This window comes from Erythrolamprus reginae, chromosome 5, assembly GCF_031021105.1.
Source record: "Erythrolamprus reginae isolate rEryReg1 chromosome 5, rEryReg1.hap1, whole genome shotgun sequence".
Taxonomy (NCBI): Eukaryota; Metazoa; Chordata; class Lepidosauria; order Squamata; family Dipsadidae; genus Erythrolamprus; species Erythrolamprus reginae.
In genome coordinates this window covers 32,263,262-32,290,680 of record NC_091954.1, presented here as the reverse complement: position 1 = coordinate 32,290,680, position 27,419 = coordinate 32,263,262, and the positions used below count along the sequence as shown (strand labels likewise).

At 43.9% G+C, this 27,419-nt stretch overlaps 1 protein-coding gene across 2 annotated transcripts in view; it reads right to left on the bottom strand.

Moving 5' to 3' along the window:
• The window catches only part of UBE2D1 (ubiquitin conjugating enzyme E2 D1), a 56,251-nt gene extending 39,064 nt beyond the window's left edge, over positions 1-17,187 (bottom strand). Inside the window, exon 1 of one of the 2 annotated variants that reach the window (XM_070752290.1) lies at positions 16,979-17,187. In XM_070752290.1, the coding sequence (XP_070608391.1) occupies positions 16,979-17,002 (24 nt within the window). In that variant the 5' untranslated portion in view covers positions 17,003-17,187. The remainder of the gene's footprint in view (positions 1-16,978) is intronic. The other variant, XM_070752289.1, reaches the window with a different exon arrangement.
• Positions 17,188-27,419: the final 10,232 nt, after the last annotated feature.

The following is a 27,419-nucleotide window of genomic DNA, read 5'->3' as shown; positions in this document are numbered from 1 at the left end:
TTGAACCGTCTGAAATATTGAGCCCATCGTACTTGCTTAGGAGGAAGCCTCTGTGGGGTCTTTAATGCTTCAAGGTTCTTATGATCAGTCCACACTTCAAAAGGAATGGCTCCACCTTCCAGAAAATGCCTCCATGTCCCCAGCGCTACACGTACAGCAAATGCTTCTTTCTCCCAAATAGCCCACCTTCTCTCGGTGGGGGTCAGCTTCTTGGAAAGGTAAGCACAAGGCAGCAACTGTCCCCTTCCATTGTCTTGTAATAACACCACAGCTATCACCACATCGCTGGCGTCGGACTGGATCACAAACTTCCACTCGGGGTCAGGGTGCTGCAGGATTGGCTCCCTTGCAAAAAGCCTTTCGAAAGCATTTTGACATTCCATCGTCCACCTAATTGACTGAGACGGTCTGGGCTTAGTAGGGGCTGACCCAGTCTTTAGTAACTCGGTCAAGGGCAAGGCAATTTCTGCAAAAGCTGGAATGAATTGCCGGTAAAAATTTGCACATCCTAAGAAGCTCTGTAATTGCTTGCGCACGCGGGGAGCTTGCCAATCAAGCACTGCCTTCACCTTGGTTGGGTCCATCTCTATGCCTTCACTAGATATGCGGTATCCCAAATAGTCTACTGAAGTCTGGTGAAATTCGCATTTGGAAAGTTTCACACAGAGCTTAGCAGATAAAAGCTTCTTCAAGACTTGCCTCACCAATTTGACCTGGTCAGGGAGATTCTGGCTGTAGATAAGGATGTCATTTAAGTACACGAGAACTCTGTTGTAGAGGTGGGCGTGTAGAACTCCATTTATGTACTGCATGAACACGGCTGGGGACCCTTTCAGACCAAATGGCATCACTCAAAATTGGAAACTCCCAAATGGGCAGTTGAAAGCGGTTTCCACTCATCCCCTTCCTTTATTCTGATGCGGTAATAAGCCTCCCTCAAGTCCAACTTGGTAAAGTATTTATCTTTGGCTAGATGATTTAGTAAGTCCTTCATGAGGGGGAGAGAATGTGTTTTGCACACACACCGCATTAAGGTTCCGGAAGTACAATGACCAAGCGAAAACCTCCGTCCTTCTTCTCCTTAAAGACAATGGGGGCTGCTGTCCTGGAATTTGCGGGCTGGATGAATCCCCTTTTTAAATTGGTGTCTATGAAGTTTCTCAGCTTTCCCAATTCTTTCGGGGACATTGCGTACATCCTAGGTTTTGGGAGAGTTGCCCCTGGTTCAAATTCTATCGCACAATCTGTAGGTCTATGAGGGGGCAGTTCGTTGCAATCTTCCTCACTGAAAACGTTTCCCAAGTCTCTGTATTCCAAGGGCACCTTCAGGAGATCTGGAAGTGTTCCTTCCTTCATTGCAACCGCTGCTAAGGACCCATCTGGCTCCTCCCAGGGAGGTTTTCCCCTGTCAGTCTCTAGAAAAGGGCTAGAGCCCAAGGGGATGAAAAGCTTTCGATGCCCACCCTCCCAATGAAAGGTGGGAGTCCATTTGTCCATCCAGGCCAGACCCAATATAACTGTTTCCGACATCTTGGGGGTGACTATGAATCTCAAGAGTTCACGGTGCCGGCCTATCCGCAGCTCCACTAACTCAGTCAGGAGCGTAGCAGGAACTCCACCCACTAAAGAGCCGTCCACCTGCTGGAACCGGATGGGTTTCGTTAGAGGCCTGGTCTGGATTTTTAACTTCTCCACTACGGTTTTGCTAATAAGGCATCTCGAGCACCCGGTATCTATCAGAGCCCGTATTTCTTCCTCCTCCCCCGTGGTCATTACTTTAATCCTTGCTTTAATTGAGTCGTCCTCTCTAGCGGGCTCCTCATTCCAACCAGGGCTAGTTCCTGAAGGAATAGGGTTTTCACCTTTAGCAAAATTATTCTATTTACAAATATTCTATTCTCATAAATTTTAATACATGTTTTGCATATTTCTGATAGGAGCCCATCTGGACCCAGACTCTTATTTTTTTTGTTTTTGTAAAGCTTTTTGTAGTTCTCCTCGTGTAATTTCCCTATTTAAATTAGTTCTCATATCATCTGTCAAATTAGGCAGCTTTTGGTTCAACAAATAATTTTCAACCTCTGGTTTGTTAATTTTTTCTTTTTTGTATAAGTTTTGGTAAAAGTTCTGAATTATCTGTCTGTCTGTCTGTCTGTCTATTTATCTATTTATTTATTTGATTTTTTTTAATGTCGTCCTTCTCCTTAGACTCAGAGTGGCTTACAACATGTTAGCAATAGCACTTTTCTAAGAGAGCCAGCATATTGCCCCCACAATCCGGGTCCTCATTTTACCCACCTCGGAAGGATGGAAAGCTGAATCAACCTTGAGCTGGTGGTGAGATTTGAACCACTGACCTACAGATCTATAGTCAGCTTTGGTGGCCTGCAGTACTGCACTCTACCTGCTGCGTCACCTCGGCTCATTATTTTTTTCTTTTCCTCCAATCCCAGTTGACTTACCCCGATAGTCCTCAAGTTGTTGAATTGTTCCCTTTGCTTTCTTTTTTCTTAGTCTGTAGCCCAATCATCTCCCAGTTTTGTTGGCATATTCAAAATATTTTTGTTTCATTGCTTTTATGTTAAGAGCTATTTCTTCCTGATTTATTAAATTAATTTTGTGATTTATTAAGTCTCTAGACTCCTTGTAATTTTCGTCTGTTGGGTTTTTCTGACAAAGAATTTCTATGTCTTTTTGAAAATTGTTCATTTTTTCTCTATACATTTTATCTTTCCATATTTGTTAAGCAATTGAGATACCTCTAAAGTATGCTTTTGTTGTGTCCCAAATATTGTACAGTGGTACCTCAAGATACGAACCCCTCGTCTTACGAACAATCCGAGATACGAACCCGGGGTTCAGAAAAATTTTGCCTCTTCTTACGAACTTTTTTCGTGTTACGAACGGCAAACCCGAACTTCCGGGTTTGGCATTCCGGAGGCTGCTGGGAAGCCCCGCAGCCCGGCTGTAACCTTTTAAAACAGCCAGGGGGCTTCCCAGTTGCCTCCCGGAGCCAAACCCGGAAGTTCGGGTTTGGCGTTTGGCTTGGAGAGGCTGCTGGGAAGCCACCCGGCTGTTTTAAAATGTGACAGCCGGGCTGCGGGGCTTCTCGGCGGCAGCGGCAGGTACGTAAGACGGAAAACGTTCAGGAGGCCGCTTTGGGTTTTTGGCTGGGAGGGAGGGCAGGAGGTCCGACGCTGGGGGAGGGAGTCAGGAAGGTCTGCCATCGCATGACAGGCAGGGCGGAGCAGCGTGGAGCAAAGGGAGTCTGAAACCGCCAGCAGCTTCAGTTTCCCATTGCTCCGCGGGCGGCGGCAGACCGCCTTTGTATTTTTGGCTGGGGGGGAAAGCAGGAGGCGCAGGATCAGGCCGGCGGCGGGCACGGGAGAGGCAGGTCTGCATCCTGGGCAGGTGGGCGGGCCGCAGGCGAGGAGGCGCGACCGAGCGGGCCGGCTCAGGCTCTGGCTAGGACGGGGCGGGCAGCGGCTGGGCGCGGCAGCGAGGGTGCGTCTGACTCGGGGCTTGCGGCGCCTGACGCAGCGGGGAACAACAGCGTGGGAGGCAGGAGAGGACCAGGCAACCGGAGCAGCATTGCCACTGGTCCCGCCTTGGCTTCCCTGGCCGCCTTGGCTTCCCTGGCCGCCTGGTGCTGCGATCAGAAGATCGCAGCGCCAGGCGGCCAGGGAAGTGGCCAGGGAAGCGGCCAGGGAAGCCAAGGGAACATCGGAAGATCGCAGCACCAGGCGGCCAGGGAAGCCAAGGGAAGATCGCCAAGGAAAATGCCCAGCCCAGCCCCCCCCCGGAGGCATTTTCCTGGAAGGAATACCATCCACCACCGAGCTTTTCGTAATCTGTTTAAATTTCCTTCACTCCCCCAACATTCCCCGCCTTGCCTCGCTTGACTGGCCAGAGGACATGACATTCACCGCCTCCCGTGCCTCCTTTGGCTTTGCGATTGGACGCGCCTCCCGCCGCTCTGCCCAATCGCAAAGCCAAAGGAGGCACGGGAGGCGGTGAATGTCATGTCCTCTGGCCAGTCAAGCGAGGCAAGGCGGGGAATGTTGGGGGAGTGAAGGAAATTTAAACAGATTACGAAAAGCTCGGTGGTGGATGGCATTCCTTCCAGGAAAACGCCCAGCCCAGCCCCCGTGACTGGCCAGAGGACATGACATTCACCGCCTCCCGTGCCTCCTTTGGCTTTGCGATTGGGCAGAGCGGCGGGAGGCGCGTCCATAGGCTTGGTCGGGTCGCCGCAGCACCCTCCCTTCGCCAACCCTTTGGCGGTCACCGGTGGGCTTAGGGTGCCTCGGCACCGACTTCGCTGCCCCTTCCCGAGCCCAGCCCCGTGACATTCGCTTTCCTCCCGCCCGCAGCCGAGACTGATCGTGGGCTCCTTCGCAACCTCAGAGAGCTTCCAGGGCATGAAAGCTCACGAAAACCAGGAAGCTCTCCGAGGTTGCGAAGGAGCCCACGATCAGTCAACTGCGGGCGGGAGGAAAGCAAATGCCAAGGGGCTGGGCTCGGCTCCCCCCTCGGCTCCCCCCCTTACCAGCCCCGCCGCGGAAGGCTCCATTCTGTTCCCTGCCGGCCCGATTGAGCGGCCGGCGGTCTCCATTCAGGGAACAGAATGGAGCCTTCCGCGGCGGGGCTGGTAAGGGGGGGAACCGAGGGGGGAGCCGAGCCCAGCCCCGTGGCATTCGCTTTCCTCCCGCCCACAGCTGACTGATCGTGGGCTCCTTCGCAACCTCGGAGAGCTTCCTGGTTTTCGTGAGCTTTCATGCCCTGGAAGCTCTCCGAGTTTGCGAAGGAGCCCACGATCAGTCGGCTGCGGGTGGGAGGAAGGCGAATCCCCCGTGGGCTCCGTTACATCTTCCGCTGCCAGCCAGGCCATGCTGGCGGCAGCGGAACAATCGCCTTCCTCCCGCCCGCAGCCGACTGACCGTGGGCTCCTTCCCGAGCTCCCTTTCTGAGCCTCCCGTTCTCTCTCCCCCCCCCTCGCCCCTTCGCCTCCCTGTGTTCCTAGGAGAAGTGCTGGGGATTGAGGCAAGACAGACCTTCTGCTCCTCACCAGCACTTCTCCTAGGAACACAGGGGGGCGAAGGGGCGAGGGGGCGGAGAGAGAACGGGAAGCTCAGCATTCCGTCAGCCGCAGCGCTGGCTGTCAACTTTTCTTTTTAAAACTGGGCAGGAGCTGACTTGCCTCCCCAGTGCTAAAAAGAAAAGTTGACAGCCAGCGCTGCGACTGACGGAATGCTGAGCCTCCCGTTCTCCCCCCCCCAACCTTGCCCCTTCCGGTTTCGGCGTTCGGGAGACCGCTGGGTTCCCAGCTGTCTCCGAACGCCAAACACCAAAGCCGAACTTCCGCGTTCGGCTTCAGGAGACAGCTGGGAAGCGGCGCGGCTGTTTTAAAAGGTGACAGCCGGCCTGGGGGGCTTCCCAGCACCCCCGAACCCTGTGCTGGGAAGCCCCCCAGGCCGGCTGTCACCTTTTAAAACAGCCGCGCCGCTTCCCAGCAGTCGCGGAAAGCCGGTTTTTTGCGGGGGTTTTTTTGGTTGCACGGATTAATTGACTTTACATTGTTTCCTATGGGAAACAATGTTTTGTCTTACGAACCTTTCGTCTTACGAACCTCCCCCCGGCACCAATTAAGTTTGTATCTTAAGGTACCACTGTATATGGATGTGTCCTCATTTAGATTCTTTTTTAAAAAGAAATTTAGCTTTTTCCCTAGTTTAACTAAATATTCCTTCTCCTGTAAAATACTTTGATTTAACGTCCACCTATTTCTGCTATGTGGGGTATTTTTAATATTCATTAGAATTGAATGGTGATCTGTCCACCTGTTATTTTGTATCTAAAGCCTTGGTTGTCTATAAAAGGAGAGCTAGGGTGGACCATGCAATGTGTATGCGGGACCATGATCTATGTGAATAGTAAGTAAACTGGTGACTTTTAGAATTCAATTCCCTCCTTCTTAATCATAGCAATACAAGAATTTGGTAATTGTTGTGTAATATGATTTTTACTTTTCCCTTTATAATCCAAATTAAGGTCAGCAATTGTGTTGAAATCACCTAATATACAGATACCTTTTTCCATCAAAATTTCCACCATTCTTCTTCTTCCTTCTTTATCTTAATAGATTATTCTGGTATTTAAATATTCTTTAATATACATAACAATTCCCTTTTTTCTTACCTGTGCTGAAGCCCAAAACATTTTCCCCAATTTTGGACATGCCAACAGTTTATTGTAGTTTTCTTTTATGTGGATTTCTTGCATACATACAATATCTAATTTCCATTTACTTAAATCTAGTAATACATGTTTTCTTTTAATCGAGGAATTCAAACCATTAATGTTAACGGATAATTTTTTTGTTTCAAAACTTTTAACCTAGTTATTGGCTGTTGGATTTGAGGGCACCTCTCGACCTTGTCTTGATTGGCGTCCTAACCCTTGCTCCTTCTCTTTCATTTCTCATAATCTCCCGGACTCTCTGACCTCCCCTTCCTCCATTCTAGGTTCTATCGCGATCCCTTCTAAATTTTAGCTTCCAATTTCTTCTCTATTGAAAAATTCATTTTCTGCTAGCAACATCTCAAAAAATTCTTGTGCTTTTCCAGGAGAATCAATCTTAAATTTCTTCTCCTTCCAAGTAATAAACATTCCCTCAGGGACAAGCCTCAGCAAAATCGCAACATCGCATAAACACCAAAGTCCTTGAAACCCCACCTCCGGACTTCGGTGTTTTTGCAATGCTGCGATTTCACTGAGGCTTCCCTCGCTGAGAAACCCCACCTCTGGAATTCCGTTGCCAGCGAAGCGCCCATTTTTGCGATGCTGGGATTCCCCAGGTGCGATTCCCCTGCAGCATCGCAAAAACGCAGAAGTCTGGAGGTGGGGTTTCCCATGGAGGGGAGCCTCAGGGAAATCCCAGCAGCAGAAAAACAGGTGCTTCACTGGCAACGGAAGGTCCGGAGGTGGGGTTTCCCAACGAGGGGACCCTTCGCCTGGCAATGGAAGTCCGGAGGCGGGGCATCCCGCAGCGGCGGGTTTGTAAGGTGAGAATAGTTCGGAGGAACAGGCAAAAAAATCTTAAACCCTGGGTTCGTATCTTGAAAAGTTCGTATGACGAGGGGTTCGTAAGACGAGGTATCACTGTACTTCATCAATTTCTTTCATCATTTCTTCTTTGGGTCTATCTAGCACAAGACCCAAAATTTCTGACATAAGATCTGGAAGATTTTCGTCTTTGAATTCCTTTATATTTTGAATGCGAAAGTAAAAAGCCAATCTCTCGAGTTCTAAATGGAGAATGGCTTCTTCTAAGTTACGGTTCACAGTCCCTAGTCTCTCGTCTGTTTATTCTATTTTTCTTTCTGTTACTTCTGCCCTCTTCTTAACTTGTTCTATTTCTTTCTCGTTTTTTGTTAAAGCAGCTTGGATGGCTCCAACTCTCTCATCCATTTTCCCCACGTTAAACTCCAATTCACTAATTTCATTCCTCACTCCGTCTATATTTTTAGTGATGTTTTCCTGCATTTTAAAAAGGGTTTCTTGGAGACTGTTCATCGTAACATTCTAATTTTTGAGGGGAAGAGAAGGCTTTTTCTTCTGCTAGCATGCTTTCAAGAAACCTTTGTCTTGTAGGAGTAGCAAGTAACAGTTTATTTTTTCATTCCTTTATTTTGAGTAAAAGTTCTGGAAGCCATTGTTGCAAAATTATCTAACTTAATGGAGATGTTACTTTAGAACTCTGTATTTTAATATATATTACTAACGCTTATTACTTAAGCTAATGAGTAAATTCTACTATTCCAGAAAAATATATTGAGAAATTGATCAGTTTGTAGAGCTACACGATTCTATAAATACAATACTTTATGAGCTTTAAATACTTTATATATTGTTAATACAATAAATACTTTATGTGTTGTTAATAATATAAATATTATAGTTAATAAATACTCTAATTTAATTAATTAGTTAAAGATATATACTGTATTAGTATATTAGTGTCAATTAATAAATCAATTAATCAAATAATTAAATTATTCAGTATCTAAAACAATCTAACAATCACTAGAGCTATTTCATCAAAAAATATGTTGCCTATCAAGACTTTTAATTTAAGAAGACAGACACCCAAAGACACAGTATTAAGTAAATTACACCTTCAAAAGTCCAGATCAGATACTTTTCTTTCTTCCCTTTTGTCATCTGGGAGAAGCAGGAACCGGAAGTGGTTGGTTAAATAATTACATCAGTATTTACCATGTGCCACTATCATGATGTTTTGGAAGAAACTTCTGAGGCCTCCTGAGAAGGTCCACCTTTCTCCAAATTGTGTGTAGCCTTCTCATTAAGTTTCAGAAGCCTAGAGTTGGCCATGGCTGGCTGACACTTCTGAAAGCCCTTCTTCAGCAACACCAGCACTACCACTTCTGCCAAGGAATGCCACTTGGTAAATTGGTCAAAAGGGCAGAGTTGGGAGGAGGAGTATAGCAAGTAGAAGTGGTTGATGTAAGTGCTGATTGTCCAGACAAAGTTTCTGGACTGAATAGATCATAGGAGTTTCTGCAATGGTAAAAAGGGGCTGCAATCTCCACATGGGGTTCAAGAATACAGTAGTCTGGTTTATTGGAATGTCCAGGTCTTGTTGCAGGTTCCTAGATATAGCAGATTGTCTGGGTCCCTTCGGACAGCATTCATGCCTCAGGGTAGAAGTGAAGTTACTTCACTTAACTCTGGTCAATACTATTGACAGGAGCATCTTTTCGAGCCCCCTGTGTGGACTGGGAGTAGAGGCACTATTCCTTCCTCAGTGGATCATTCAAGTTGGCAGGCATGGCTCACCTGAAGCTTGACTTTTACCTTTGCTTTTCAACAGATTTATATGAGGTTGCTGGAAGAGTAAATCTGCTGCCTGAGATTATATATTATCAATATGCTGATGATATCCCACTATAAATCTTACATTCATACCTACCTGGAGATGCAGCAGAGTCTTGATCCAAGCTGCAAGATACTACATGAGGAGAAACTGACGGAAGCAAGATGGCCATGTTTATTAATCACATTTATTAATCTATTAAACCAGGTGGGAATCAGCTGTTATACTAATTCTGCAAGGGATAGAAGTCTTGAAGTTTCCATTAAGAGAAGATGTGTAAATCGAAGTTCTTAGTCTGACAGCTATTTTGGGGTCTTCAGTTAAAGCCACTGCCAGAGATGTCTTCAGCCAGTTTCAGATGAGGCCCCAGAGGGGGCTCTACATGTCTTTAATGACAGCAACTCATGTCCTTATCACCTTTAGAGTGAGTTGCTGTAGCACATTTTACATGAACTGCCCTTGTGGAGAATGCAGCAGCACATCTACTGAGAAATGGAAGATTTTAAGCTCCAGTTGTGCAAGTACTACAAATGTTTCCAAGTTGTTCAAACTGCTGGTTTGGGGCTATAAAGCTCTTTGTGACTTGCCTCTCGGGTATCTCCTGGACTGTCTTGTTAAAGTTCAACTTGCCCTTCTTGTTTGCTTAATCTGGAAGAGGATATTATGGGTACCTTCCCCCTGAGAGGTTGACGAGAGATAGAAATTTTGGTAATAGCCACTACACTCTGGAATAACACTACTATATTTATTTATTTCTGGAAACGTTAAAAGACAGAGCCATTTTGCAAAGTACAGTGGTACCTCTACTTACGAACGCCTCTACTGCTGAAGTTTTTGAGATACAAAGCGGGTGTTTTAAGATTTTTTTGCCTCTACTTCTGAACCATTTTCCACTTACGAACCCAAGCCCGGGGGTGTGCGCTCTCTTACTGCCGCAGGGCTTCCCCTACCTCGTGACTGCCACCGCCAGGATTCCCCAATGGAAAGCGACGGTACACACACACACACACACATGGGCAACAGTCTCCCCCCTCCCCCCCCCCGCAGGCTCGAGAACTGTCTTAATTGGAAGAAGAAACGGCGAAAGAAGCGGAAGCGAGGAGGAGAGATGCACGCCCTCCTCCTCCTCCTCCTCCTCTTGATCTCACTCCCCATGGAACAAACAAGAGGCCAAAAAAAGTGAAAAGGTTTCTCAATTGGCGGCAGGGAACACAGCTGCTGTGGATGAGGGCACACGCGAGCGGGTGGGGAGAAGGCGGAATGAACGCCGCGCAACTCGGGACCACAGTGCTGCCCCCACACCCAGTTCTGCAGCGTGACACACACACCACTTCCAAACTGCATGGCCAAGCCTCTTTTTTCCCCCTCCCTCGGCTTCAGAGGCACTTTAATAGAAGGATTTTTCAGTCCCTCCCACCTGGTCTGTGTGGAAGCCAGGCTGAGGAGAAACCCCACCGGCAGCTGTGCTTGGCGCGGGGCCAGAGCTCGGAGTGCTCCTGGACCACGTGAAGAACTAGAAGGACACTGGTCAGGCGGGGTGGGCAGAGCCAGGCGGAGGAGGAAGAGAAAGGAGGAGGAAGAGGAGGAGGAGAAGGGGAGGAAAGAAGAGGAAAGGAATCCCGTAACTAACACTTCCACCCCCTTCCCAAATCCCCTTCCTTCCTTCCCCAAGTTGTGCCAGCACTGCCCTGCCCTCCAGAAGACACAGGGGAAGAGCAATCGCTTTCCTCCCAGCCCTGCACACCAGCAAAGGCGAGCAAGTGACGATACGGGAGGGAAACAGCGGTCATTTGGATGCCGGTGGAGGAGGAAGAGAACAGGGGAGGGGCATATACTAGTTGCCCCACGCCTGGCGACATAGATGGGTCTTAAGACTTTTGCGGAAGGTGAGGAGGGTGGGGGGCAGTACGAATCTCTGGAGGGAGCTGATTCCAGAGGGCCAACTCTGTGGGACCTGATCGGTCGCTAGGATATATGCGGCAGAAGGCGGTCCCGTAAGTAAAATACAGTGATACCTCGTCTTATGAACCCCTCTTCATACAAACTCATACGAAGGAGAAAGGTGTGGGGAAAATGAGCAGGACAGGGTAGGCAAAAACGGGAAGGACCCATGGAGCTCAAGAGAGGAGAAAGGTGTGGGGAAAATGAGCAGGATGGGGTGGGCAAAAACGGGAGGGACCCATGGAGCTCAAGGGAGGAGTAAGGTATGGGGAAAATGAGCAGGACAGGGTGGGCAAAAATGGGAGGGACTCATGGAGCTCAAGAGAGGAGAAAGGTGTGGGGAAAATGAGAATGGGGTGGGCAAAAACGGGAGGGACTCATGGAGCTCAAGAGAGGAGAAAGGTGTGGGGAAAATGAGCAGGACGGGGTGGGCAAAAACGGGAGGGACCCATGGAGCTCAAGAGAGGAGAAAGGTGTGGGGAAAATGAGCAGAACGGGGTGGGCAAAAATGGGAGGGACTCATGGAGCTCAAGAGAGGAGAAAGGTGTGGGAAAAATGAGCAGAACGGGGTGGACAAAAACAGGAGGGAAAGACCCATGGAGCTCAAGAGAGGCTCCTTTCGCCTTGCTTGGGACTGCCACCTCTTGCCACCTCTCGCTGTCCCTCCCCCCACTCCGTTCGCCTCAGCTTCGTCTGCCCGCTGCTTTTTTTTTTTTAAGCCTTAATGTTTAGGATTTTCCTAATGGGCTTGCACGCATTATTGGCTTTTCCATTGATTCCTATGGGAAACATTGTTTCATCTTACGAACTTTTCACCTTACGAACCTTGTCCTGGAACCAATTAAGTTCATAAGACGAAGTATTACTGTATTGTTTGCAACATTTGAAACCTAATGCTGCAAATAATCCATCTCATTTGAATTCACAAAATATATATTTAATTGTAGAGGTGAATTGTATTTTTTTTTCTTAAGCTTCTAACCTCAATATCCCCCAATGTCAATTAAATATTGAACCTGCAATGACATTTTTTAAAACCTTGGCTCTATTTCCACTTTAAAGCACCAAAGAAGCCGTTCAAATCCAAACCTTTTGCTCTCTGGACTTCCTTGAAAGTATCAGAAGCAGAAGTGTTTTCTGTTATGCTTCTGAATATTCTGCAAATGTTTCAGAAAGGGGCACTTCTTAAATAGTATTTCTGTCAGCAAAATATTCCTTCTAAAAGCAGCTATAGGTATTCCTCAACTTACAATCTTCATTCAATGACTGTTCAAAGTCATAATGGCAATAAATGACAGCTACAATTGGAGTTCATCCCAACACCTGGTGGTCACATTATTGTAATTTGAATGTTTAGTAACCCTTCATACTTACCAACCTCCCATGCCAGCATCCCTAGAAAATAAAAGGGAAGCTGGCAGGGAAAACTGTAATTTGCTGGACTACATCTTCCCCACTCATGCACTCTCCCCCAATCCCTCTGCATTTACACAGTCACTTGTGCATATTCCTCAATGCACACTGCATCCCCAAGCTTCCTACCTGAAGTTGTACAGTGCTTCTTGGACACTGCACACATCCTCCCATCACTTGTCCCACCTGTGTAACACCACTCGCAGTCACTTGCTGCACCTCCAATCTACACAGCGCCTCCTGCACAACCCCTTACCCTCTCCAACTCATGCTCAACCTTCCCAAACCCATGCATCACTCACATACAGACTCTAATAAATGTCACACTTCGTATGTCCCTATATACCCTTCCCAATACCTCTGAAGCAGCCCTGTGCACTCTCCTTAATACCCTGATCAACAATGCCTCTCCTACCTGCCTCAGAAATCCCAATTGTTTAAATGAAAAACTAAGATTTAAGACAGATTCAGAACATACATACCATACGTTCAAACCCAAAACTCAGATATGGAAAAACATGTTCTTTGAACAGTCAACCAAAATAGAAATGAAAGGGACTTTGGAGGTATTCTTGTCCAACCCCTTGCTAAAGCAGGAGAATCTATATCAGTGATGGTGAACTTTTTTGGCTCAGGTGCCAAAAGAGTGCACATGTGCACGAGAACGTGCGTGCCCAGACCCATAATGCAATGCCCTCCCCTGCACATGTGCATCCGCATGGCCCCCACACATATGTGCACAAACCCTGTGCTGCCTCTCACACATGCACACAGGCCTCACTGAAACCTCCGGACTTCCAGTAGGCCCATTGGGTTGTTTTTTGCTTTTTCCAGGGTTCAAGAAAGCCTCCTGAATTGGGTCATTTTCCACCATCCCCAGGCTTCAGGAAAGCCTGGGGACGGCAAAAAGAAGGCTGAAAATGAGCTGGAGTTGACATAGGGCAACGCCTCTGCAAAGATATCTCTCCATGTGCCACCTGTGGCACACATTCCATAGGTTCGCCATCACTGATCTATACCATTTCAGATAGTGCCAGAAAAGAAACCGGAATATATATTTCAAAATCTGAGGAAGAATCTCTTTGGCAAGCTGCAGGTAACAGGTCAGGTCCAAGGATTAAACAGTTATAGCGCTGGCAGACTCATCTGGGGTATAGGAAACATTTCCAGAATAGGCATTTGGTAGACTACTTGAAAAATACAGGCAAGTGGGGGAAAACATTTGACACCTACATTTTCAATAAATATGCTACCAATTAGATGGTCTCAACATATCTCTAAATAATATTTTATAATATTAAAATATCCCAGTACCCCTGAGAAAAAATTAAAAAACGGTCTAGGCTTCAATTTTATTTTATTAAAAGCACATTTAATTCCTATTATTCATTCAGAAGTTGCAGTACTGCTTATCCTTAATTGAATATACCACAGATGTAAACATGTGTAATCCTTAATATACTTATAATAGGGCTTGTTAAAGGCACTTAGGACTGCAGCCTTGATATAATGTATATCCTGAGAACTCTATTTTTAAAAAGTACTGCCCTGTCTTTCTAATGAACAATATAAATTATAGTTTATAGTATATAAATGTCTACATAAATTATTCCCATAAAGTGAAGAATTGCAAGAATGTGGTATGGTTAGACCAGCATACTTTTTCCTATGGTAGTCAACTTGTCTCAAAGCCCTCCCTGTAAACATAGAAACATAGAAACATAGAAGTCTGACGGCAGAAAAAGACCTCATGGTCCATCTAGTCTGCCCTTATACTATTTTCTGTATTTTATCTTAGGATGGATATATGTTTATCCCAGGCATGTTTAAATTCAGTTACTGTGGATTTATCTACCACATCTGCTGGAAGTTTGTTCCAAGGATCTACTACTCTTTCAGTAAAATAATATTTTCTCATGTTGCTTTTGATCTTTCCCCCAACTAACTTCAGATTGTGTCCCCTTGTTCTTGTAAATTCCAGAAAGAATTCACAGGTGATTTTATGAACAGTTTTGGGATTCAAATCTTCACCAAAAATATCTCCCAACAATTAAAACAATGAAACTAACTGCCCATGGGTAGGACAGAATACATGGGTAATTATAATGGTTTTCTGCAATTTTTCCTTGCCTACTTTTGCAAATAAAATTTCATTAAATGACCCATTTGGTAATGTCATCAGTTACAATTTCTCCCCCCCCCCATATTTATTTATTTATTTATTTATTTATTTATTTAGATTTGTATGCCGCCCCTCTCCGCAGACTCGGGGCGGCTCACAACAAAGTGAAAAACAATTTATAACAAATCTAAATTTCTACTAAAAACATTTTAAAAACCCCATTTTCTAAACACACATACATACACACATACCATTCATAAATTGTATATGCCCGGGGGAGATGTCTCAGTTCCCCCATGCCTGACGACACAGATGGGTCTTAAGGAGCTTACGAAAGGCAAGGAGAGTAGGGGCAGTTCTTATCTCCGGGGGGAGTTGGTTCCAGAGGGTCGGGGCCGCCACAGAGAAGGCTCTTTCCCTGGGGCCCGCCAACCGACATTGTTTAGTTGACGGGACCCGGAGAAGGCCCACCCTGTGGGACCTAATCGGTCGCTGGGATTCGTGCGGCAGCAGGCGGTCTCGGAGATATTCTGGTCCAGTGCCATGAAGGGCTTTAAAGGCCATAACCACATATGTTAGGTGTTTCTCCTCATCTTCCCTAATCTGACATCAGAAATAAATGAAAACATATGAATCAACCTCTCACATTTTAAAATTAACACCAATCAAGCGTAGTCTTAAAGGATGTCATTTCTTTAAAGACCCAGTTAAATCCACAAATTTCCCAATAATTGTTACAAGCAAGTTTGTTTGAGAAATAAGGCATTCAGAAGCAAATTATTCCAATTAATTCTGCAATAAGACAGACTGTCCATCTTCCACCTTTAAGTAGAATACACATAATCACATCCTTTTATTTCAAATTACAATTACACTTGATCTGGTAGGCAGAGAAAACTACCAAGTTGGGGGGGGGGAGCCCTACCAACTCCTTGCCCATATGCACTTCCAAGAACATCACAAAAGGCTTGAAAAATAATAGCAAGGCAGGAGGCAGTTTTCAACCCAGCCAGGTCTGATATGTATGTTTACTAAAATGCAATAAAAACCTGTATAGAAACAACTTTTTTTCATGTTACCCAGGAAAAGTGTTAGGAAAAATCTTCCTCAATTAAAAATATATCGGACAGCAATGTGAGGCAGTCCTTGAGTTATGGCAATTGAGCCCAAAATTTCTGTTGCTAAGTGAGACAGCTGTTAAATGAAATTTGCCATTTTACACCCTTTCTTGCCTCAGCTGTTAAGTAAATCATTGTGGTTGATAACGTTAGTAACCTGGCTGTTAAATGAACCTGGCTTCCCCATTGACATAGCAACACAGTCCTAAGTATGAGTCAGTTGACAAGCATCTGAATTTTGATCACAGGATGCGTTAACTGTGAAAAATAGATCATGTCATCTTTTTTTCAGTGTAATTGCAACTTTGAACAGTCACTAAGCAAACCGCTGTGCATTGAGGACTACCTGTAATTTTATGTGGGGAGCAGTTGCAGCTTTTCAAACCACCCAAGCAAGAATGGCAATGCATTTCCTACAGCAATGGAACATTATAAACAGCCCTGTTACTAACATTCAATTTCTACCACGAAACATCCTGAACAATATTACTTGGGGGGAAACCAGAGTGAGTCTGATTGCTTCAACATTTGGCCAAGAGGGGAAATTATCCCAACAGAGACTCTATTAAACAAACATTTATTTCTCTACCAGATAAAGTCCTTGTATGTCTAATCACCAATAATAAATATATAAATGTGTCTAATCACCAAATAATAAATTTGGCCAATAAAGAATTATATTCCAAATCTCCTTCTTCAGCTGCTCATTTCTTTAAAAAATAGTTTTATTCAGTTTTTGAAACACTACAAAAACAGAATACAATGAAACAAAGTAATCATTTTTTTTCATTTTACATTTCTATAACACCACAAAGAAAATATCTATGCATGTATGTCCACATCTACCAAAGTACTAGTCTATCACAAAAATAAGTTCCATTGATGTTGATATATTTACAGTTGCTATTTGTTTCTATTTGTTTGTTTGTTTTGACTTCTAGCCAGTTATAAATTTTTCCCACCTGTTCCTTTTCTATGGATTAGGTTCCCCCCCCCACCTTCTCCATGTTGGAAAACTGCACACTTTCATCCTTTCCTCCCCTTACTACTAAAATCTGGAGGATTTAATATAAATAAGGGTGCCTGTCGAAAAAGAGATCGAAGCATTTGGGGGGTTTTCTTCAAGGGGGGAGGAAAGGACGTTCCTATCATTTGCCAAATTATCCAAATCCTCTGCGAGAACCTGCCTCCCAAAGAGGGGGGGGGACGGGGGAGGTGTTAGTAGTCATTATTTTAGACCCCCCCACCCTTCGCCTTCAAGTCCTTTCGGGTAGGCCCGGGTCTTGCTGTCTCCCCCCTCCCCCATCAGAGAGACGCCTCTTTCCCGAAACGCAAAGCGGTACTCCTCCCCCTCAACCCCATCCCTCAGTCCTCTCAGGCTTAATTGCCTTCCCTGCCCCCCCGCCCCGGGAAGCTTAAGTTCACCCGATTCCCAACCGACGAGACGGGGAGAGGATGCCTGCCCCCGGCCCATTCTGGCGCGCTCACCTTCTGTATCCGCTTCAGCGCCATGGGCAGCGGGGAATGCGGACGGACCGCGGCGTGGAGGAAGCTGCGAAGAGGAGGAGAGCGTCGGCTGCTCCAGGAAGGGGGAGGGAGGGCGCTCGCGGGGCGTGTTAAGGCCGGAGCCGAGGTGCCGCTCCGCTCCCAATCGACGGGTCTTTTGTTTCCGCTCCTACTCGTAGACGGCACGCTCCACCCACCGCCTCCTGCCGCCCCGAGATGCATTCTGGGACGCGTAGTTCCAGTTGGGCGGGCGAGGAGGCATCCTCTGTGTGGAGTTCTTCTGGGTACTGCCAGTTTGAGCATCACTTAATGATGACGGTTGTAACATCGTGCATAAGTGCCCTCCGTCCCCTGTCCTAATCTCTCTCTCTCACTAGTATCATGATGCTCCATTTTATGATGACCGTTTGATGTGGTCGATTGGCTAATCAAATAAAATTGAAATTGAATAGTATCATGATGTATATAAACATTGTTATATCTTTGTATACTACAAACATGTACTGTACTTGACAAAAATAAATAAATAAAATAAAATCTGAAGCGCCACTCATTGCCAGGTTGGAGAGGATTCCAGTTATAAGGGGTGTGCATAAGTGCACCATTGTGCCTACCCAGGGCCACCATCAGGAATTTTGGGGCCCCATACAGCCTAAGTGTCTGGGGGCCCCCCGGCCATTTTAAAAGTACTGCCCCCCAAATCCCATGCCATGCCCACCATGGCCACACACCCTGGGCAAGCCCTCCCCCGGCCCTCTGAGGTCAAACACAGCCCTGATGTGGCCCTCAATGAAATTGAGTTTGACACCCCTGGCCTAGAGGCTAAATCCTATGAACAAGGGCTAAGAGAACGAGTATGTTTAGCTCAATAAATAGAAAACTGAGGGGGAATATAATAGTAGTTTCCCAATCCTTAAAGGGCTGCCACAGAGCAGATGGCATCTATTTATTCTCCATGCCACCTGAAGGTAGTACAAGAAGCAATGGGCGGAACCTCACCAAGAAGAAATAAGGAAAAACTTGGGACCGGGCGGCATAGAAATAAAAAATAAATAAATAAATAAATACCTTCTTTTTTATTAAAAGAAATTAATAGAAACATAGAAGACTGATGGCAGAAAAAGACCTCATGGTCCATCTAGTCTGCCCTTATACTATTTCCTGTATTTTATCTTAGGATGGATATATATTTATCCCAGGCATGTTTAAATTCAGTTACTGTGGATTTACCAACCACGTCTGCTGGAAGTTTGTTCCAAGCATCTACTACTCTTTCAGTGAAATAATGTTTTCTCAGGTTGCTTTTGATCTTTCCCCCAACTAACTTCAGATTGTGTCCCCTTGTCCTTGTGTTCACTTTCCTATTAAAAATACTTCTCTCCTGGACCTTATTTAACCCTTTAACATATTTAAATGTTTCGATCATGTCCCCCCTTTTCCTTCTGTCCTCCAGACTATACAGATTGAGTTCATGAAGTCTTTCCTGATATGTTTTATGCTTAAGACCTTCCACCATTCTTGTAGCCCGTCTTTGGACCCGTTCAATTTTGTCAATAATAATTTAAAAAAACCAAAATCCATTACTATTAAAACTAAAACAACCAGCAAAACTATTAATAAAAACAGGTGAGGGCTGGGTTTTTTTCTCTGTTATTATTTAAGTGCTTTTACCATATGCTTTAAATCAAGAATCACTTCTCTCTCTGTTTCTCTCTCTTTTCTGTCATTCTCTGCCTCAATCATTTTCTCATTTCTCTTTTTTTCTCCCCTTTTTTCTATCATTTCTCTCTCTCTTCCTTCCACTCTTCTCTCTCTCTTTCTTCCTCTCTTTCACTCTCTTCCTTCCTCTCTCATCTCTTTCTTTCTCTTTCTCTCTCTTGCTTTCTTTCTCTTTCTCTCACTCTCTTCCTTCCTCTCTCATCTCTTTCTTTCTTTATCTTGCTTTCTTCCTCTCTCTTCCTCTCTTCCTTCCTCTCTCATCTCTTTCTTTCTTTCCTTCTCTCTCTCTTTCTCTATCTTGCTTTCTTCCTCTCTCTCACTCTCTTTCTTCCTCTCTCATTTCTCTCTCTCTTTCTTTCTCTCTCTCTCTTTCTCTATCTTGCTTTCTTCCTCTCTCTGACTCTCTTCCTTCCTCTCTCATCTCTCTCTTTCTTTCTTTCTTTCTTTCTTTCTTTCTCTCTCTCTTTCTCTCTCTTGCTTTCTTCCTCTCTCTCTCTCCCTTCCTCTCTCATCTCTTACTTTCTTTCTTTCTCTTTCTCTCTCTTGCTTTCTTTTTCTTTTTGTCTCACTCTCTTCCTTCCTCTCTCATCTCTTTCTTTCTTTCTTTCTCTATCTTGCTTTCTTCCTCTCTCTTCCTCTCTTCCTTCCTCTCTCATCTCTTTCTTTCTTTCCTTCTCTCTCTCTCTTTCTCTATCTTGCTTTCTTCCTCTCTCTCACTCTCTTTCTTCCTCTCTCATTTCTCTCTCTCTCTTTCTTTCTCTCTCTCTCTTTCTCTATCTTGCTTTCTTCCTCTCTCTGACTCTCTTCCTTCCTCTCTCATCTCTCTCTCTCTTTCTCTCTCTCTCTCTCTCTTTCTCTTGCTTTCTTCCTCTCTCTCTCTCCCTTCCTCTCTCATCTCTTACTTTCTTTCTCTCTCTCTTTCTCTATCTTGCTTTCTTCCTCTCTCTCACTCTTCCTTCCTCTCTCATCTCTCTCTCTTTTCTTTCTCTCTCTTTCTCTATCTCTCCCCCTCTTTCTCTCTCTCTCTCTTTCTCACTTTCCCTCTCTTGTTTTCTTTCTCCCTCTCTCTTGCTTTCTCTCTCACACTCTTTCTCTCTCTCATTCTCTTTCTCTTGCTATCTCTTTCTCTCCCCCTATTTCTCTCTCTCTCACACTTTCTCTCTATCTTGTTCTGTCGTCGCTCTCACTCTCTCTCGTTCTCCGGAGGCTGGCGAAAGTAATTTTCAATGTTGGGCGGCGGGCTGACGCGTGCTCTCCCCATCCCCCTGCTGCCAGCCCAACCCGGAAAATTCAAAGTAAGAAAAACCTTCGCTCTTACTTTGAATGTTCCGGCCCGGGCAGGCTGGCAGGGAGATGGAGAGAGCGCACGTCAGCCCGCATGCCCAACATTGAAAATCGCCTTCGCCGGCAGGCGGCCCACACTGTGAGAATGCCTGCAGAGAAGAAAGAGAGGCGGAGTGGGCGGGCGGGCGAGGGCAGCCGCGAGTAGCCACGGGGGCGCGAGGGGGCTAGAGACGCAGGGGGCGGGGGCGGCCGTGGCTTTGTGCGCGCCCTTGGAAAAGGGTGTGCGGGGGGGGCTTTTGGGGGATGCTGGTGCACGCGTGCAAAGCCTACAATTTGCGCTTGTGTTAAATTTTGTTTCTTTCCTAAGCAGCCTTCTGTGTAAAAAAATCCATTTGGGTACAACTCGTTCCCAAATGGATTTTTTTACACAGAAGGCTGCTTAGGAAAGAAACAAAATTTAACACAAGCGCAACTAACACAAGCGCAACCGCCACCCCGAAGGGGCTCCTACCTTCACCGCACGCTTTATTCTGGCTGGGACTGGAGGACCGCGCTGCCAAAGGCTCCGTCGGGGCTTCGAGTCCTGCCTCGCGAGGGCCAGAGGGCCCGCCTTTTTCGTTGGTGAGGCAGGCGGCCGGCAAGAGAGGGCCGGTACTGCGCATGGGTGAGGAGCTGCTCACTGGGCACAAATTACTGTAGGCGCCAGGAGGCCGGCGGGCAAAACCGGGGGCCCCTCATTGTTCAATTTGGCCGGGCCCGTGACACCACTCCCAGTAGTACCGCCCTATCGGCAGCCCTATGCCTACCGGGACGGGACTATCCTACTGTCCTCTATTATTGTTACTTTTTATTTATGTTTATACAAATTACTACCACATGTTTGAATGAATGAATGAGCTTTGTGCTGTTATGGGAGCAATCTAGGGAGGCTTGAACAGTTTGCACTCTTAATGTTTTATTTTAAAAGGTGGGGTTGTGAAGTAAAAACAATAAAGGAAAAAAAGAGTAAAGTGAAAAATAGGAAAGAAATGGAAGGGAAAAGAGAAAGGAAAAAAAATAAAGAAGACTTTAATATTTCCCCACTTAGGGAATTGAGAATTTGTTATTTCTGCAAATTTCAGCACATGCTTTCCTGTCACCAACAGGGAAAAAAATGAAATTGTAACTGGTGACATTAGCAATGGGTGTCATTTAATGGAATTTTATTTGCAAAAGTAGGCAAGGAAAATTGCAGAAAACCATTATAATTACTGTGCTCTGTTCCACCTATAGGCAGTTAGTTTCCTGTTTCCTGTCAATTGATATTTTTCTCTTTTGGAAGTGGGAGGTGCTGTTTTGGTCATACCCTTCAAACTTTTCAATTTATTTCTGCTCCTGGGTGGGGGTCACCTGAGCTAAGGGAGAAGGGGGGGTGAGCTTGATTCTATGTCAAGGTCTAGGTCTATGAGTAGTGTTGGGCACACCGAACTTGCATACTTCGGGTCCGTGCCGAATTTGGCCTGGTTCGGTATACCGAACCCAATCCCGGACTTTTTCAGAAGTCCATGTTTAGGTTCAGCGTTCAATCGAACGGCGCAGCAGCCAATCAACAGCCATGTTGTAAGCCGAACCCATGCTGTATCCGGGCAGGAAACGCAAGGACCGTTTGTGTTTGGCCATGCATCCTACTTGCCAGTGATTGGCCAGCCAGACGCATGGCTGTGATTGGCCCGGCGGGACACCTGACCCTCGCTGTATAAAAGACAGGACCACGTGCCCCAGCGCCATTACACGAGCGCCGCATTAGTTAGGGACAGTGCTGTTGCTGCTGCTGACAGGGAGAGATAGATTGGGGAAATTTCTCAATGATACAATAGTCCTTCCAAGGGTAGATGACTTAGGGAAAGTTCGCGGAGTAGGTCAAGATCTAGGCATAAAAAACCCAACATTTTAGAATTTAGAACTTCCGGTGGCAGCTGAGCCGCATCGGGAGGCTGGGGACAGAGCTCCGTTCCCGGACCTCCGTTTTCGCCCTGGCAGTCATGTTTCCAGCAATCCGATCGGACCCGGAGAGTCCGATCTAGAACAGAAGGTTTCCGAACATCCGGGGGGTATCTGCCGCTACCCCAAAGGTGAAGGATTGCCCCGCAGCACCAGGAGCAAAGATCCAGGCCCTGGCAATGTCCGGCGCCCGGCCATAGCGGCACCTCCACAAGAGAAGAAGGGAAAAACAACAACAACAAAGAAGTCTGACACAATGCTTAGATCAATGGAGAAGAAAGAAGGTAAAGCGATTAATATTCCTACAAGTTTAATTAATACAGAAATATATATATATCTAATTAAGGCGAAGAAGAAAGTTATAGCAATTTTCCAGTGTGAGTGGATTTCAATAAGCCAGAACAGCTTCAGTTCACATAATTACAGAGACCATATTAGAGTGTAAGATCGAATTTATTCCAAATTTATCCTGTGACTTTATTCCTGGAAGGTTTTATTAAACATATCAGAACAAAGGGGATAAGGATTGTATTGAACTGAACTTTATCTCTGCAATCAAGGAGAGTTAACCAAACTTAAAATTATTTGCTCCCTTCCCTCTTGTGTGGAATCTACACGGTGACTGCATTTGCAGCAGCAGCAGGAAAATATTACACAAGATGGAGATTTAATATTTTATGAAGACAAAGGACTTAATGAAGACAAAGGACTAGACACATTTCAGTATACTTGGATTTACTAAGGATTTATTTGCTAAAGACTTTTTTTTTCTTTTTTGGATTTTACTAAAGTACCAGAACTAAAGTATCTTAAGCCATTTTCAGTTTGGATTGCGGTTTTTGAAGAAATTTCTTGACCTTGATTATAACTTTATTTGGACATTAGCTGGACTTTACCTTTGGACTATAATCTGGATTATTTTGACTACAATTAATTGGTATAAATCGTGTTTTTCAATTGGATTGCTTAGCTATTTGGACTTTAGACATTACAGTATATAGACTTTGGACATTGATTTATTTTCAAATAATAACAAGACTGAGTTGCCTTATTCCAACTACTAGAAGAAGAAGTCAGGACTACTTTGGATAGTATTGAAAATTGGACTTAAGTATTCTTTCTTTTTTAATCGTTGTGGTAGAAATCTTTTTAACTCACTCAATTTAAAGCACAAATGAATTGTTAGATTTTTTCCTCCTCCCTCCTATCTGGCAAGCCCCTACTCCTCTTCACATTTAGCTTGATAACTCTTCCTTTTTATTTTAGTATTATATAGATATTTGTTTAAATATTTTCTCTAGCTCTGTATTACTTTTTTATTTCTTCCTCTCTCCTTTTTTTACCTCTCTTTCCCTCAATTTTCTCCTTCTTCCCCTTTTTGTTTCTTTTAAATATCTTTTTTGATTATACATTTGAATGGATAAGATTGATTGATAGTACAATATTTGATTTGTTATATTAGATTAACACCAATTGTATTAATTGAACTAGCATTTAGATATTGTATTCCTATCTCTTTATATTGAACAATAAATTCCACATATTTGGAAAATATTTTTTCTTTTTTTTCTTTTTTAAATCTCTTTATTAATTTTTCTTATGTCATTCCCATCACATATTATTTTGAATTACAGATTATACATATTCTCAGTTAACATTCTGACAGTAAGTTTTGACCGGTTTCCTTTCATTATATACATTGTATTTTATATTTTTAAATTCTAAAATCTATTACGTTCATTAATTATACACGGTAACTGTAGGTCGTTTCAATTGTACTGTTGTTTCATATTATGTTGCTTTTATGTTCTCTTTTGAACCCATTCGTGCCATTTTTGCCATGTCCTTTTTGATTCTATTAATTTATTTCCCTTAATTGAGTTCGTGAATTCGTCCATCTCTACACATGCATATATCTTATCTATAATTAAATCTTCCGTTGGTATCTGATCACTTTTCCAGAGTTGTGCTATCGCAATTCTCGTGGCGGTGTTAATATGTGTTGTGAGGAGCATTGTTTGTTTTGAATAATGTTTTCTCCAAACTCCTAAAAGCATAGCTTCCGGTGTGAGTTCTATTTCCTCTTTCGTAATCTCTGTGAGCCAAGTATGAGTTATTGTCCAAATTTTTTGTATCATGGGGCAGGACCACCACATATGGAAAAACGTACCTCTTTCCTTTTTACACTTCCAACACGAGTCTGATAATGTTGGGTGGATCTTTGCTAATCTCGCCGGTGGGAGGTACCATCTGTAGAATAATTTGTAATAGTTTTCCTTATATGCTGCCGAAAGGGTTATTTTGGATATTGTGGTCCATGTTCTTTCCCAGTCGGCAATATGGATGGCGTGTTGCAGATTTTTTTCCCACGCTATCATTGGTGTTTTGGTCGTATCTTTTATTCTTTCCTGTTCTAAAAGTATTTGGTATATTCTGCTTATTTGTTTGTTTTCATTTCCTATCAGAATCTTATCTAATGGGTTCATAGATTTTTGAATACCGGGTGTTTGATTGTCTTTTTTAAATCTGGATTCTATTTGGGCGTATGTCCACCAATCCATTTTATGATTTAATCTTTCCAGTTCTTGTCTAGACTTGAGTTCCCCGTTTGGGTGTAATATGTCTCTGTACTGGATGGTTTTGGCTATGTCGATCAAATTTGGGTAGATGATGGCTTCCATAGTGGAAAGCCATCTTGGAATTTTGTCGTAGTGTTTATTTTTAATTTCGTACCAGGTTTTTAGTAGTGATTTACGGATCAAGTGCCTGTCAAATATAGTTTGTTTTTGCAATTTATCTTTCCATAAATGCGCATGCCAGCCTGTTTGTAAGTCATGACCTTCTAATACAAGTATTCTCTTATTTTTTAAGTTAATCCACTCTTTTATCCAAATTAGGCTTGCCGCTTTGTAGTATAATTTTAGATCCGGGAGCCCCAGGCCTCCTCTAATTCTATTATCTTGGAGATACACGTATTTTATTCTTGGCCTTTTGTTTTGCCAGATGAATTTGGAGATGATTTTATTGATTTCTTTAAAAAAAATTGGTTCCAAGTTAATCGGAGCTGTCTGAAAAAGATATAAAAATTTGGGAAGAATATCCATTTTTATTACAGATATTCTGCCTAACATTGATATTTGTAGGTCTTTCCATTTCTCTAAATTTTTTTTGGTATCTTGCAATAATTTGTCATAATTGTCTTTTTTAAGTGTAATTGGAAAATATTTTTTCATGCATATAAGGTTTTTAAAGGTTTTTTACTATACTTTTTAATTTTCTTTAGATATAACTTGATATATTTTTTATTCTAGATTAATAATAATTGCATTAACTGGCCTAGCATTTAGATATTGTATTCCTATATTTTTACATTGAATAATAAGTTGCATATATTTGGAAAATATTTCTTTATGTGTATAAGCTATCTTAAGGATCTTTGATATACTTTTTAATCTTCTCTTAGATATATTTTATGCTTTTTTCATTTTTTACACTTCCTTAAGAAGAAATAATAATATCTTTTTTGATTTTTCTTTTCTTTAAATACATAGACATAAAAAGTATTTGATTTATATATAATATAAATTTTATTATCTCTCTTCATTTCTGTATACTTGGTACATTTTAATATTTTAATTTTGAATTATATTTTAACATTTAATTATATTTAGTATTTTATTGTACTTACTAGTATATATACTAAGTCAAACAGTAGAGGTTGTAATAATTTTTAAATATTTCAAAGTATTAAGTAAAATAGAAAATAGAGTATTTCTTTCAAATTTTTAAAGTTGTTAAGTTGATGCCATTTTGGAAGAAGATAAATCCTATAGGTATTAGGGGACTCAGAAATTCCCTTAAGATGTCTACTACGTGTATCATCATAAAAACATCTACAAAACAGACTTCAACTCCATCCTCTACCCCACAAGGGTCTCCATCCCCATCCCCAGCTCCACAAAGACAAGTATGTTGGGCAAGGAGAAAGAAAAGGATAAGGAGAAGACTTCGACACAGCCAACTCTGCAGACCATTCAGGATTTCTTAGCTCTCCTTCAAGACTTTATGCAGAAAACCCAGATCTCAATTGATGCTAACAGAAAAGAAGTCCGAGAAGAAGCTAAAAAGCATTATGAAGATATAAAAGCAGAAATGGGAGATCTGAAAGTTGAACTAGGAAATGTGAAAGGAAGTTTACATGCAGTGGATGGGAAAATAGAAGTGGTACAACAAACCTTAAAAGAAAATGAACAAAGGATAAAAATGGTGGAAGATAAAATGGAGAAAGCAGAACAGAGAATGGAGGAATTTGAAGACCATAGCAATGTAATAAATCAAGGTTTTGACAAAGACATTGCCCATCTAGAAATACAACGTGCCTCATACAGGCTGAGGTTCCAAAATGTGTTAGAGGAAAAAGAGGAAGATCTTGGTTCAAAAATGGCAGAGATAATAGGGGAGATCTTACAGATGGATCCACAAGAATTAATAAAAGAAATTGACGAAATTTTACATTAAAATGTTTTATACATGGCATTTACCACCCAATAGAATCTCAAAAATGTTCCCAAGCCAATCACCTAATTGTTGGAAATGTAAAACAGAAATAGGTACTTATTATCACACATGGTAGACTTGCTCAAAAGCAAAAAATTACTGGAACTTGGTAGAAAGATGGTTAAGAGAAATAACGCAGCAAGAAATTAAGAAAACTCCAGAATTTTTCTTATTAGGCATTTCAAATAACAAATATAAAAAGATATATACAGTGATCCCTCGATTTTCGCGGGGGTTACGTTCCAAGACCTCCCGCGAAAATCGATTATCCGCGATATAGTGGTGCGGAAGTAAAAACACCATCTGCGCATGAGTGCCATTTTTCCATGGCCACGCATGCGCAGATGGTGGAGACGGGGAGCGACGAAAGTGCGGAGGCTGTCAATGGTTCTTTTTAATGGCAGCCACCCCCCCCAGCACCTCCGGCCTCCTCGCCGCTACCCCCCCGCCCGCCCGATTCGCCCCTCTCACCGGCTTTCTTGGGGCACGAGTCCTCCTGCAGCAGCGCTGGTGGCAACGGCTTCTCGGCTTTTAGAATGCCCGCCTCCTTCCTTCCTTCCCTCCCTCCTTCCCTCCTTCCCTCCCTCCTTCCCTCCCTCCCTCCTTCCTTCCCTCCTTCCCTCCCTCCTTCCTTCCTTCCCTCCTTCCCTCCCTCCTTCCTTCCCTCCCTCCCTCCTTCCTTCCCTCCCTCCTTCTTTCCCTCCTTCCTTCCTTCCCTCCCTCCTTCCTTCCTTCCCTCCTTCCTTCCCTCCCTCCCTCCTTCTCTCCTTCCTTCCCTCCCTCCCTCCTTCCCTCCTTCCTTCCCTCCTTCCTTTCTTAAAAAGCACTTAAACAATGACAGAATAAAAAACCCCAGCCCTCACCTGTGTTTGAATTTCATTCA